Source organism: Ptychodera flava, chromosome 18, assembly GCF_041260155.1.
Source record: "Ptychodera flava strain L36383 chromosome 18, AS_Pfla_20210202, whole genome shotgun sequence".
Classification (NCBI taxonomy): domain Eukaryota; kingdom Metazoa; phylum Hemichordata; class Enteropneusta; family Ptychoderidae; genus Ptychodera; species Ptychodera flava.
In genome coordinates this window covers 27,750,659-27,764,204 of record NC_091945.1, presented here as the reverse complement: position 1 = coordinate 27,764,204, position 13,546 = coordinate 27,750,659, and the positions used below count along the sequence as shown (strand labels likewise).

Sequence of the window (13,546 nt, the reverse complement as noted above, 5' to 3'; positions counted from 1 at the left end):
TTTAATTTTTCATATTGTTTGCAATATTTTTTTAAATGTCAACGACTGTTCCTTGTTCTACTGACTCATAAAATGAATGGTGAGATACACAGTATTCAGCTTGTCAGCTCAGTTTATACATGTACAGATTGCACTGTTATTGTTGACAAGGGAATTCTGGTCCGGACTGGAATTCAAATGTCAACAAGATAATAACAGCGCATTGTGTATTGACGCTGATTTTTGCAAGCTAAATGATGGGTGTTTCGACACGCTTTGGGGAGCAGAACAAGATCTTGCAATTGACACACACAAAAAAAAGATAGTGAAAAAAATCGTTAAAAGTTACAGCTATTGACCCTTTAAACTTTATTAGAAGCTGTCAACAAATATATGCAGCGCAATCCATAGGTTTACGAAAGTGACTTCTAGCTGACTATATCATTTTGATTGAAAATTGAAATCCATCGTTTCTTTTGCAATTACAATCTCACAGACTTATAATTCTCGAAGCCTTATGATTATCATGCTAATTACAATGATCTTGATTAAATAATGTTTTGGAGTCGACTCCAGGTGCTTCCATTTCATTTTTTTAATCTTCGATGCCTGATCGCCCAAAGCGAGACGCCATTTTGAAGGATCATATGAGTTTTGTGTTGATTTGAGGGCAATAAACGGGAGTCATTTTTGCAATACTTACCTTTAATGTGACTGGACCGCGTTCCTCCAAATGGAATCCCCCGACTTCGTCCAGAATGCGTTTACACTCAGGGCTTACGTGGATGCGTAATGCTAGGGGAATGAAGAAATGTCAAGGGTTAAAGTTTCATCACTTGGCTATGAAGCCCTGATTCGATGTTCTGTTGTCATGGTTAACTGGTGAGAGAAGAATGTGTTGTTCGAATTCACATTTTAATTGTAGCTAGTCCATAATGCCTCGGCAGTTCATGGGCACATTGGTCTGTTTTGCATGGTGTGACCACACATACCTTCAGTAATGCCAAGTCTCTTTGTAGTTAACCCTTTGAGCACTATAATTTTCCCCCGAAAAATATCAGGCAACATTTTACCACCTTTTATGAATTTTTCTGTAATTTTTCCCATGAGTCTGGACTTAATGGACATAAATTTTCGTGGACAACACTTTTTGACCAAAATTTTGGGAAAAATCAGAAAAAATTGTCTAAATCTGAAAGCAATACTTGGCGTTATATTGTATAAAGGCAACAAAAATCGACTTTGGCACTCAAAGGGTTAAAGGATATGTGAATGGGTCAGTGAGTGAGGCAGGCGAGTGGATGTTTATGCACGAGAGTTAGTGAGTGAGTAGATTGGTTGGCCGACCACTCAGTCAGTCCTTCCGTCACTTAGTGAATTAAACAATAATACAGTTGGTTAGTTATATTGCAAAAACGTACCCTTAGGGGAATGTCATGTGTACGCTCGCTTCGTTTATTCAAATTACAATATAAAGCTCTTAACATTATTGAGTTTGGTGTAAAATCGAGTTTTCTTTGCAATTCATACAATATTATTTATGTCTTTGCAGTGGAAAAAGAACACATTTTGAAAGATCAATTTTCACTGATTTTGCATTTACTGGACTACCTTAGCGATAATTATTGCTTTAAGGACTCGTACATCGCCAATATCTGTACATCTTACAAAAATGAAGTTTAAAACCCACGTCCTAAACCGTCTTTTTACTAGAAACTCCATAAGAGATCGACTTACCTAGTCCAGTCGACTCCATTCTCGATGAATAGTTCACCGTGTCGCCGAACAGACAATATCGGGGCATCTTGAGCCCGATGACGCCCCCAACGACAGGACCTGAAGGCAGAGAGATGACATCAATTGGTGCGTATTCGTAAACACTATCGGGTTACGTGACTGTTTAGAATTCAAGCATCACGCGGATTTAAAGGTTAGAAATCTGTAGGTATACTTGAGCTCTGAAATTATCAGACGATGATATCTGTCTTCCTACGTCTGGTAAGCTAACTTGAATTACATGATAAAACTTGACCCATGCTGGGGTGTTCAGTAGTTACTTTACCATTCAATACTTTTCAGGGGTACGCATTTTTTATTTATCTATCTATCTATCTATCTATCTATCTATCTATCTATCTATCTATCTATCTATCTATCTATCTATCTATCTATCTATCTATCTATCTATCTATCTATTATCTAAATATCTAAATATCTATCTATCTATCTAGTATCTATCTATCTATCTATCTATCTATCTATCTATTTATTTATTTATTTATTTATTTATTCGTCATTCAATGCTCGCTCAGACAAGCAGTGATTTCAACTGCAAGGGGATGAGATCAAGTGTTTTTCTATATGACAGGCTTTGGAATTCGATTGCAGGTAAAATACCAGGAAGTAGAAAGTTACATGCAAAGAACGACTTGTTTTGCAACAATGATAAATTCCCAAGGCTTGTTATGACGATTTAAATTCCCTTGATTCCCGCCATTTTCATTTGTGTTTCAGCGGGGACAGGACACTGATTCACGATTAAGCCGAGTTCAGAGGACATGTACAAGAGTCAACGTTAGCCATTACTACGATGAGATGTATTTTTTGATCTGATGCAAGAGCTCGGAATTCGAAGAAAAATTAAAAAGCCAGCCGTATATTGTCACTTGTAGTTTGATTTTACTTAGGAACCTATCAAAATGAGATTCCTTAGGGAGACCATGAAAAAAGCCGGCGCATATGTCACTTCTCACGCGATTGTTTGGAGTACACGGATTTAAAAAACTGTGTCACTGCCCAAAGGACCAGTACAGAACGAAACGAATCCGATATATATAAGATCTTTTCTCTGGAGAACGCCATATTGATGGCCCCACTCTCTTATACACGATTGTACAGTATGCGTAACCCTTCAAAGATGGGCAGTTAATGAAATAACAACCGTGTTATTTCCACATTAAAATCGTCTTAATAGCCCGGGTCGGATTTTGTGTCACACTAAGTGCTAGGTCAGTTCACGGTCCATCCACAAAACGTGATCCGCTTGTAAGTACTGAGGCTCTCCTGGGTAGAAACTATATCAGCGGAACGGTATGCCTGTTCGGTTGTATCATCATGTCGGCGGGAAGGTGACATTTTCAATCAAACCTTGTTTTGTTTTATTTTCTGTTTGAAATGATAATATTTGCAAATGAAACTGGAATGATATTTAACAGAAGAAATAATATTTGTAGAACTTCCATAATGTACGTATTATAAAAGATGACTGCTTTTTAATTAATTAAATGGCGCTGTCACTCGACTCGATCGATATTGTAATAAAAAGCTCATGGACACACATCACATACCAGAATGGATTCCAATACGAAGTTGTAGCTGTCTCCCCGGGCAGTGTCGAATCCTGAATGACGTCATCGAGCTCAGCAAGTCCAGGGCCATGCTTCCGATCTCGGCAGCATGCCGGTTGCCGTTAGGCGTCGGCAGCCCGCTAGCGACCATGTAAGCATCACCTATGGTCTCCACCTGAGAAATATAATGAATGCATTTTTAAAGGCAATCGCCAATTTTAATGCTGATAAGTTTAGTTGTGTTGTTAAAGGCAGGGGGGGTCGTTCCGTCTGCGGTTGTGCGTATGGGATCCATATAACAGGTCTGTTTCGTTGCACAATATATTCCACATATCCAAAATTTTAAAATTGCGGCTATACCGATGACCGCGGCCGAAGCAGCTGCACGTAAACTAAAGGGACGCAACCAAAGTTTATTTTGACAAGTCTTGCAGTCGCTGCAAAGCCACAAAACTGGCCTAATGAACTATGAACATGCATCAAATGCTGAAATTTGCTTCACATTCGCTACAGTCATATTAATCGCCAATTTCTGGGAAACGGCATTGAACTGTGTATCAATTAGAAGGTCGCGCAGTCGCAGACGGGACGACCCCCTTCCTTTTAAAGCCATTACCGTCAACAGTGATCAGCAAGTGTAAGTAAGGAAGCTTCAACACAGGAGGCGGCGGCTCCTAATTCAAACGCATCGTCCAAAGTCGGCCAACATACCTTGTAAAAGTGGAACTGACATCTGTACGACAAGTCTCAGACTGGTGTATCGCAATAAATCATGCACAAACAAACTTTAGATTTTTCGATTCGTTTTTATTTCAGAATAGTCCTGAAAGGTTATGTTATTCTGAAAGACTCTGTCGATATGATGCCATACAGAGAAGACGAAAAGGTATGTTTATTTGTGGTTGGAAGCGTATGGCCCATAGTGTTGCTGTATTATTGAAAATGCCAAATCCATTATTGTGATGAGTGCTTTCGTTCAGTGTTTCGTTGAGGAAAAGGAAAACAACGCACCTTGTAGACATCGTGGTGTTCAATGATTGAGTCGAATGTCGTGTAGAGATCGTTCAACAGGTCAACGACCTTTATAAAGATAATATCAAAGTACAACAGATTACAATGAGAGAGAGAGAGAGAGAGAGAGAGAGAGAGAGAGAGAGAGAGAGAGAGAGAGAGAGAGAGGGAGAGAGAGAGAGAGAGAGAGAGAGAGAGAGTGGGGAGAATACAGTTAAGACAGAACGCCTCAGGGACTGATTTTCGCGATCTAAAATCCTACAATGCTTCATCGGTAAACAGCCACTTAAGTATTGACTTTTTGTTTCAAATGTTTTTCATTGTTGATGTTTTGGAAAGCGGCTGGTACATTTCCGTTTCTACTTCGATCCAAATATTTACACGATGGCGTCTACCTATAAGTCTTGATGAATAATGATACAAATAGAATATAGACAACCATATCAGCAAACGTTTAAACTTTCATATTTCAGGTGTATACCACCTGAAATACGCTTTAGTCAGAAAAAAAGAAACACACACATCCATGACGCATGAAGCTTATCAATATCAATTGAGTACGCAGACTGGCGTTTCTCAGGCGTATGAAGTAGCTCAAGTTACTGGCTGGCCATGAGATCTCGTTCACCCTTTGAACTCAGCGACAGCCTGATAAAGTATATTGCTTCCATTTCGCGATCACCTCTCCATCAATGCAAGTCTGCTCCCTTCAATATACTCTGTTTTAATATTTATATGCTCACAGCTTTCGGGGTGAGTCCATTGGGCACGTAAAATCTACGTTTGTAATCTGAACTACAACGTTTCTTATTCAAATAGCCCGAAAGCACCAGTTGATACGCATTGAAGTAAAATCGCTATTGATAATTTTTGCTACGTTTTAAAACTCTGCAGCGTGTTTCAGCTTCACTATACACTACCAAAGTACGCACTGTGTGATTAGACCCTAGATTATTAAAATATAACAAGTGCAGATTTTATGACATCTTGTAATCAACAAACGTGAACAACATCAACTTCGTTGCTGTTGTCATTGGTGCCTGATTGCAAAGGATTGTGACGCGAAGTTGTCTATCTTCTACTGTCACTGTTATTCTCTGGCAAAGAATTGTATAATAGTAAAACTTTCATTGATATATCGTGTTTACTCAATACAAAGTGGATCTGTTTGACGTAACAAAAAGAACCAATGAACGAAAAATGATCAAAAAATCCCTGACTGTGCGGAGTTAAATTACAATTGCTAAATGAGATGAATATTATTAGCACTGACCTGCAAGGGTTCACTGGCCGAGGCCAGTGCGGTGAAGCCGACGATGTCGCTGAAAAATATGGTCACCGAGTCAAAGTTTTCCGGTACCACGTCTTTGCCCAATTTCAGTTGCTCTGCCACAGCCCTGTCGAAATACGGAAAGAAGAAAGGTAAGACATTTATACGCTCACATATATCCCGAGGGGGGTACTTGCTCTGAGAAGTGGTAGGGGTGTGCGGCCGCAAGTAAAAAACCCAAGGCCCATTTTAGACCTAAAATCTCGGTATTTTAGACCTTATGACCTTTGACCCAGGTCAAAAGTCATAGTGTCAAAATTTGCAAAAACGTAATCGGGTAAAAAGCAAGCATTTGCATGACCGAGTTACCAGCAGAGCATACTGCATTTACGGCTATGTTGTTGCTGGCCAAGCCATGATTTCCGAAAAACATTTTTTGAAATACTAAAAAATTTGAGTGAAAGAAACTATTTTTCACTCTCACCAAAGTTTTGTCCAGCTTCAGAATTATCAGTTATCTGCAGTTACAGTCTGACTGGTGATTTTTAAAATTCCAAACTACAAGAAGCCTCGCCGTTCGTCTATAAGGCACTACCAATTTTACCATGGTCGACCTGTTATGATAGTAGTAGTAGAACCACTTTGTTTCGATATTTTCTATTGGGCAAAATTCTTCCATATATGTAGTTCTGACCAATTAGTGACAGTGTTTTAAAACAAAGTCTACATTTATTTTGGCTAAAGCCAGGGGTCTCTTTAATGGTTACCCTGCCACACAAAAAGATATCGATGCTTATTGAGTGCAGCTCAAAACCCTGTGCTAGGAAGATTGGAACTGACAGTTCGAATTTGTTCTGTGGCACTCAAAAATCGACCCCATTTTAGACCCTGGTTTACTGTGAATTGATACCCCCATTTTAGACCAAGTTGCTGAAATACTCACCCCATTGGGCGGCACGTATACATATTGGCAAGTAACGGAAGTACCCCCCCCCCCGGGACATATATGGAGCCCCAATTCTTTCAGTACATTCAAGTTCAGTACTTCTACATTTTAGGAACTGTCAATGCATCCTTACTTTACGGACCCCCTAACTCAGGGGGTACCAGCTGTGATACTGATCGTCGCCCGCTGAAGGCGACACCCTTGTGCGTTTTCTCTCCGTGTTCGGATTTTAGGCTGTGTTAAGACCTGAAATGGACTTACATTGGTAGATTCATTCACTGACATCATTGTGCGGATGGATTTCTGTGTGGCTCGGTAGACGAGAGAGGATAGTAGTATGATGGCCACAACGAATGAATACAAAGAAATACCCGATGAAGTTCTGCGAGGCTTTAAAATGCTGTGGAATGTGTTTTGAGTAAGAATATCGCTCGATTGTTATCTGCTGCAGTTCGAATGGTACACTGAATACATTAGTAAAAGTAAGGTTGAGAGACAAAATGTAAGTCCTAGGAAGTGCCACCGATTAACATTACATTGCACATGCGCAAAGGCAGCTTACCTGGGTAACATCCGGTAGAGTAGCTCGTCGGTTTTTCTCTGTTCGTCTGCCAATTGCTGAGTTCTCTCTGCCACCAAGTCTTCCAAGTGATTGGCGTACTTCTCCATCATCGTTATCATATTGTCAATCAAATTGGTTTGTCTGTAGGCCAATAAAACTCAATTAAAATATTTTCAATCCTCAGAGTGTGCATGCTTGACTTGCTAAATGAGCACCCAACCCTTGCGTGTACATCAAAACCTTCGTGACATTTACTGTTTAGTGGCATTATTTATGGTTAATTAATTAGCGACATTTCTTTTTTTTGCGTATATTGAAGGTAAATTTTTTATAACAGGTGTTTAAAGAGTCTTGTCACGCATTTCAGGCAGTACCGTTTAAAACTGGGTAAACATTTATAGTAGAGAGGGGAAAACATTTCTGTGACAATACACATGATACAAGGAAACCATTCTCCATCGTCATGTATTTATATCCTGCTCGTAAATGGGACAGCATTCGCAAACTTCATAATGAACGCACACGTTTTACAATATCAAGAAGTGAAAATACTTTAAAGTAATGATCTTGAATGCAAATGATATTGACGCATACTATGAACATTAAAGAAAGGGGGGTCGTCGAAATCCGCGATACAAGACTAGGCGTCTGTACTTACTTTCCAGTGTTTAACTTTTTCAGCCTCTGCGTGATATTGCTAAAGGTTGGCCGGTCGTGCGGGCTCGATTCCCAACAGTCCGTCATCAGAGTCAGGAACCTGTTGTCGGTGGCGTCTGACGAGATGATGGGACGGAACGGCGACACGCTGTTAGCGGCGACCTTTTGGATAATTGCTTGAAAAAAATAAAACGAGGAATGTAAATAAACGATATAAAACATGGATAGAATAGACATGTTCAATCTACATTTTTTGTTTTATATTCTGCGAAAACTGTGGGGTAACATATCTCAACAATGAGGGCAGAATGTGCCTTGGGGACAGATATTCGAGCACTCATATTTTTTTTTCCAAAACTTTTCTCGAGCTGTACAGGCTCATTTTGAAGCTCTATGTGTGAGTAAACTTTTCACCGCCCTGGATTTGCGAAAATCAAAGAGTGACTTTCCGCATATAGTTACCATAGGGATGGTGGCCATCTTTTATTTCAAATATCGGTAATGTCTAGTATAAAAAATTTGCACAGTGACCCCTGATTTTTATTCTCGGTTTGGTAAAAGAATGGTTGAAAGCATCCTTGAGGAAAGTTTGAGAAAAAAACTAAGCATTTCAGTTTCGAGACGCATACTATCTTAAGATTACCCCTATTATCCGCTGCCATTCACTCTTGCCATGTCATTCACTATCGCTCTGAAAATCACTATTGCTCTGAAGGTCACTATTGCCCTGTAACTCACTATTGCCTTGTAACTCACTATTGCCCTGTATAGTAATTCACTATTGCCCTGTAACTCACTATTGCCTTGTAACTCACTATTGCCCTGTAATTCACTATTGCCCTGTAATTCACTATTGCCCTGTAACTCACTATTGCCTTGTAACTCACTATTGCCCTGTAATTCACTATTGCCCTGTAATTCACTATTGCCCTGTAACTCACTATTGCCCTGTAATTCACTATTGCCTTGTAACTCACTATTGCCCTGTAATTCACTATTGCCCTGTAACTCACAATTGCCTTGTAACTCACTATTGCCCTGTATAGTAATTCACTGTTGCCCTGTAACTCACTATTGCCTTGTAATTCACTATTGCCCTGTAATTCACTATTGCCCTGTAACTCACTATTGCCCTGTAATTCACTATTGCCCTGTAACTCACTATTGCCCTGTAATTCACTATTGCCCTGTAACTCGCTATTGCCCTGTAATTCACTATTGCCCTGTAACTCACTATTGCCTTGTAATTCACTATTGCCCTGTAATTCACTATTGCCCTGTAACTCACTATTGCCCTGTAACTCACTATTGCCCTGTAATTCACTATTGCCTTGTAACTCACTATTGCCCTGTAATTCACAATTGCCCTGTAATTCACTATTGCCCTGTAACTCACTATTGCCCTGTAACTCACTATTGTCCTGTAAGTCATTATTGCCCTGTTATTCACTATTGCCCTGTAATTCACTATTGCCCTGTAATTCACTATTGCCCTGTAACTCACTATTGCCCTGTAACTCACTATTGCCCTGTAATCACTATTGCCCTGTAACTCACTATTGCCCTGTAACTCACTATTGCCCTGTAATTCACTATTGCCTTGTAACTCACTATTGCCTTGTAATTCACAATTGCCCTGTAATTCACTATTGCCCTGTAATTCACTATTGCCCTGTAATTCACTATTGCCCTGTAACTCACTATTGCCCTGTAATTCACTATTGCCCTGTAACTCACTATTGCCCTGTAATTCACTATTGCCCTGTAACTCACTATTGCCCTGTAACTCACTATTGCCCTGTAACTCACTATTGCCCTGTAACTCACTATTGCCCTGTAACTCACTATTGCCCTGTAATTCACTATTGCCCTGTAACTCACTATTGCCCTGTAATTCACTATTGCCCTGTAACTCGCTATTGCCCTGTAACTCACTATTGCCTTGTAACTCACTATTGCCTTGTAATTCACTATTGCCCTGTAACTCACTATTGCCTGTAATTCACTATTGCCTTGTAACTCACTATTGCCCTGTAATTCACTATTGCCCTGTAACTCACTATTGCCTTGTAACTCACTATTGCCCTGTAATTCACTATTGCCCTGTAATTCACTATTGCCCTGTAACTCACTATTGCCCTGTAACTCACTATTGCCCTGTAATTCACTATTGCCTTGTAACTCACTATTGCCCTGTAATTCACTATTGCCCTGTAACTCACTATTGCCCTGTAACTCACTATTGCCCTGTAACTCACTATTGCCCTGTAATTCACTATTGCCTTGTAACTCACTATTGCCTTGTAATTCACAATTGCCCTGTAATTCACTATTGCCCTGTAACTCACTATTGCCTTGAAACTCACTATTGTCCTGTAAGTCAATATTGTCCTGTAAGTCATTATTGCCCTGTTATTCACTATTGCCCTGTAACTCACTATTGCCCTGTAACTCACTATTGCCCTGTAACTCACTATTGCCCAATAATTCACTATTGCCCTCTCCATGTGAACCCTCGACAACTGGCGAATCTAAAAGCGTCCAATAGCCACGGTCAGCAAAATAGACACAAACCTCTAGGCTCCATGTCGAACATGAAGAAAGGTCCTCCTCGCGTGATAATCTCCTGAAGCATTATCCCATATGAATAGATATCGCCCTTCTGAGTGTAGACAGCTTTCTTCCTGTACGCGTCGTTACTTGACACATCCAGCAACTCTGGTGCAGTCCACAAAAGCCCTAAGAATTCATCAAAGTAAACATACAACAGAAAACGTACAGTTATTACAAGTGTTATTACAAGTAGACTTCTTTTACATATTTTTAATCGTCTGTGTGTTGTTTATCGTTTTCGTTTTATTGTATTTTATGCATATTTTTAATTTATATTTTATGGATCCTGTAAATGAGACTTGTATCCGTTGGTATTCCTTGAAATAAATAAATAAATAGACAAATAAATAAATAATAAATAATAAATAAATTGAGTTTCATATGATTGTCTTTCTGAATGAATACTGAGATACTCATTTGCAATACATGTGTATTTGTGAGAAAAGTTAATACATACATAGATACATACATAGATACATACATAGATAGATACATACATACATAGATACATACATACATACATACATACATACATACATACATACATACATACATACATACATACATACATACATACATACATACATACATACAGTGTACGCAAAGTGGGACTTGAAAATCCCTCACCACCCTAAACATTGCCTCACCCATACTCACGTCTGTACTGCGCATGCTCCCCTTGCCTGGGTTTCTCTTCGCCAGCTTTGAAAGCTCGCAAACCGAAATCGCCGATTTTGCACGACCACCGACTGTCAACGAGGCAGTTGGAAGATTTCAGGTTGCCATGGCATTCGATAGGCGACGTGTGCAGATACTCCATGCCCTGAAACATACACATATATGAAAGCTATGCACGGAAATAGTAATTTTACGCGCACATTTCCTATTAAAAACTGACAAAGCAGAGACTATTAGCACCAGTATGTGGAGCGATTGTATATGAAGTGAAAATAGAATCTGTGTCGAACAGTAATCATCATCATCATCATCATCATCATCATCATCATCATCCACCATCATCATCATCATCATCATCATCATCGTAATGATCATAAACATCATCATCATCTTCATAATCATCATCATCATCATCATTATCGTCATTACCATTAACATTGAAGTTTTTTTGAACCATAAGAATGAATGATTCGCTGAAGATTTTGCCCTCAGTCATGAATATTGATATTTTGATGTTTTGAAATATTAAAGTCATATCTCTACCCTTGCGATGTCCATTGCAAACGACATCTTGAACATCCAGTCGAGTTTAATGTTGTCGTTTTCGAGTACATCCTATTGAATAGAGAAACGAGGGAGTCAATGTGTATGCTCTTTTAGGTTAACAATACACGCACTGATTACACCCAATTGAATGAAAGATTCAAAGAACGGGATGGCATCCTGTTCGTACTCGAGGGAATTCGGTTAATCGAATGAAGTGTGCGTCAAGAGTTTTGGATGAGATATAAATAAATAAGTAGAGTGAAATGGACGACTGAAATTGACTACAGCGTCATGTATGTTACAACGGCGTTGTAAACCATTGACAATGTGATAGCCGCAGGAATAATAGTGAACACGGTGTAATGTACAAATTGATTCTTTTCTAAGTTGTAAATTATAGACACCTCTGACATGGGTATTGTAGAAATTGATTGAAAAGGCGCTGATAAAAAACATCCTTTGCTGTGAGTCGACCTGAGGTTGTTAAACTTAATCAAAGGGGCAAGATATTTAGAATAAGGTGGGAAACGCACGAGCAAGTTTTACGTTTTTTCTCGCTCGGGTTTACAGCCGCGCTGCTCCACCCCCGCCCAAATAAAGATATGGCCGGTAGTTTATTCCAAGACATAGGTGTCATCATACTGTTATGTACCATTGCTGACGGCGATGTTCGGCAATAGTCTCTCGCTTACCTGCAAACTACCCTTGCTGCAGTAGTGAGACACGATACAGATATTCGGTGGGTCGATACACGCTCCGACGAACGGATTGAGATTGGCATGGCTGACGTCCCTAACCTGTGGGGGAAAGAGGATACAAGAGGCCAATGATCAGATGCCGTTTTAATAAATGACAAAAAAACTACCTTCAAAATTGACGTCGATACTTTTAGCACTAATTGCTTATGGTTCTGAGTTAATCTCCGTTGACAATTTACAAGTTTTGCCTTTTTAGGGGTAGATTAATTAACGTAATGCTTGTTTTCCATCATTGAATAAACACTCTCATCCTGCCATTTTTATTCCTCAGCAATTTACAAATATATGCTATTGTATTTAAAGAGCTAATTTTCAAACCTGTCACCCTTTTCTCCGCTGAAAAGTGGGTCAAAGGGTTAAACGCTGAGTAAAGGTGAAAAATCACTGTATCGGGTAACACAGAGACATATTGCGTGATGCCACCCTAAACAATGCTAAGAATAGAATATTCATCAAGCTTACTGAGTCCGGCAGTGATTATTTTCTGGCAGTAATGCAATTTCCATGCAGATTGTTCAAATGTAATTCAACATCGATGTACGGCAACAACGGATTGACGCAAGTTTTGATACTCGGTGTCAACTTCCGGGAGTAGTTTCCGGAATGTAAACCATCAAAAATCGCCAGCTCTTGATATCGATACAAAGTCGTCCAATGCAAGAGCTATTGTGCACTTTTTTCACAAACTTCATTTCTGACTGATCGCAAGGTCAAGCGGTCTGCAAGCCTTAGACTGTCTTACCCTTTCCTTCAGAGGGGTTAGAATTCCGAAATGCTTGGTCAAGTTCAATAGAAACTGAGTCCAATAGAAGAAGAAGGTCGACCTATTCTGCCACAAAATTTGATTGGTTCGATATATGTCATATATAGTGTCAATTATTATGCTCAGCATAAATGTATGAGTTGAAATATGAAAACTACACTGATATTTGATAGTTGTTGTGAACCTGAATGAGTAACACATTTGAAAATGTCATGAGCAAAGCCAAACATTGAACAATTTGAACTTGGCTAATAGGGGATTAAGCCCCATGAAAACGTCTTTCAGACCGTTTGACATCTTCAACTTAGGATTGGCAATGACTTGTGACAATAGTTTCAATATTTTATTCTAGGCAACAAGTACTAGTTCTTCCCCTTCTCTTAAATAAGATTTTGAAATACAAAAATGCAGAATGT

General features: G+C 39.4%; 1 protein-coding gene across 8 annotated transcripts in view; it reads right to left on the bottom strand.

The window, feature by feature from the left end:
• LOC139117291 (atrial natriuretic peptide receptor 1-like) overlaps window positions 1–13,546 on the bottom strand; it is a 135,895-nt gene that overhangs the window by 2,167 nt on the left and 120,182 nt on the right. For all 8 annotated transcript variants that reach the window (XM_070680267.1, XM_070680268.1, XM_070680269.1 and 5 more), the window contains exons 11-21: window positions 12,302–12,406; window positions 11,607–11,678; window positions 11,043–11,208; window positions 10,347–10,511; window positions 7,774–7,948; window positions 7,116–7,256; window positions 5,611–5,734; window positions 4,338–4,406; window positions 3,327–3,501; window positions 1,717–1,815; window positions 683–774 (exon numbers count right to left, since the gene is read on the bottom strand). In XM_070680267.1, the coding sequence (XP_070536368.1) occupies window positions 683–774; window positions 1,717–1,815; window positions 3,327–3,501; window positions 4,338–4,406; window positions 5,611–5,734; window positions 7,116–7,256; window positions 7,774–7,948; window positions 10,347–10,511; window positions 11,043–11,208; window positions 11,607–11,678; window positions 12,302–12,406 (1,383 nt within the window). The remainder of the gene's footprint in view (window positions 1–682; window positions 775–1,716; window positions 1,816–3,326; window positions 3,502–4,337; window positions 4,407–5,610; window positions 5,735–7,115; window positions 7,257–7,773; window positions 7,949–10,346; window positions 10,512–11,042; window positions 11,209–11,606; window positions 11,679–12,301; window positions 12,407–13,546) is intronic.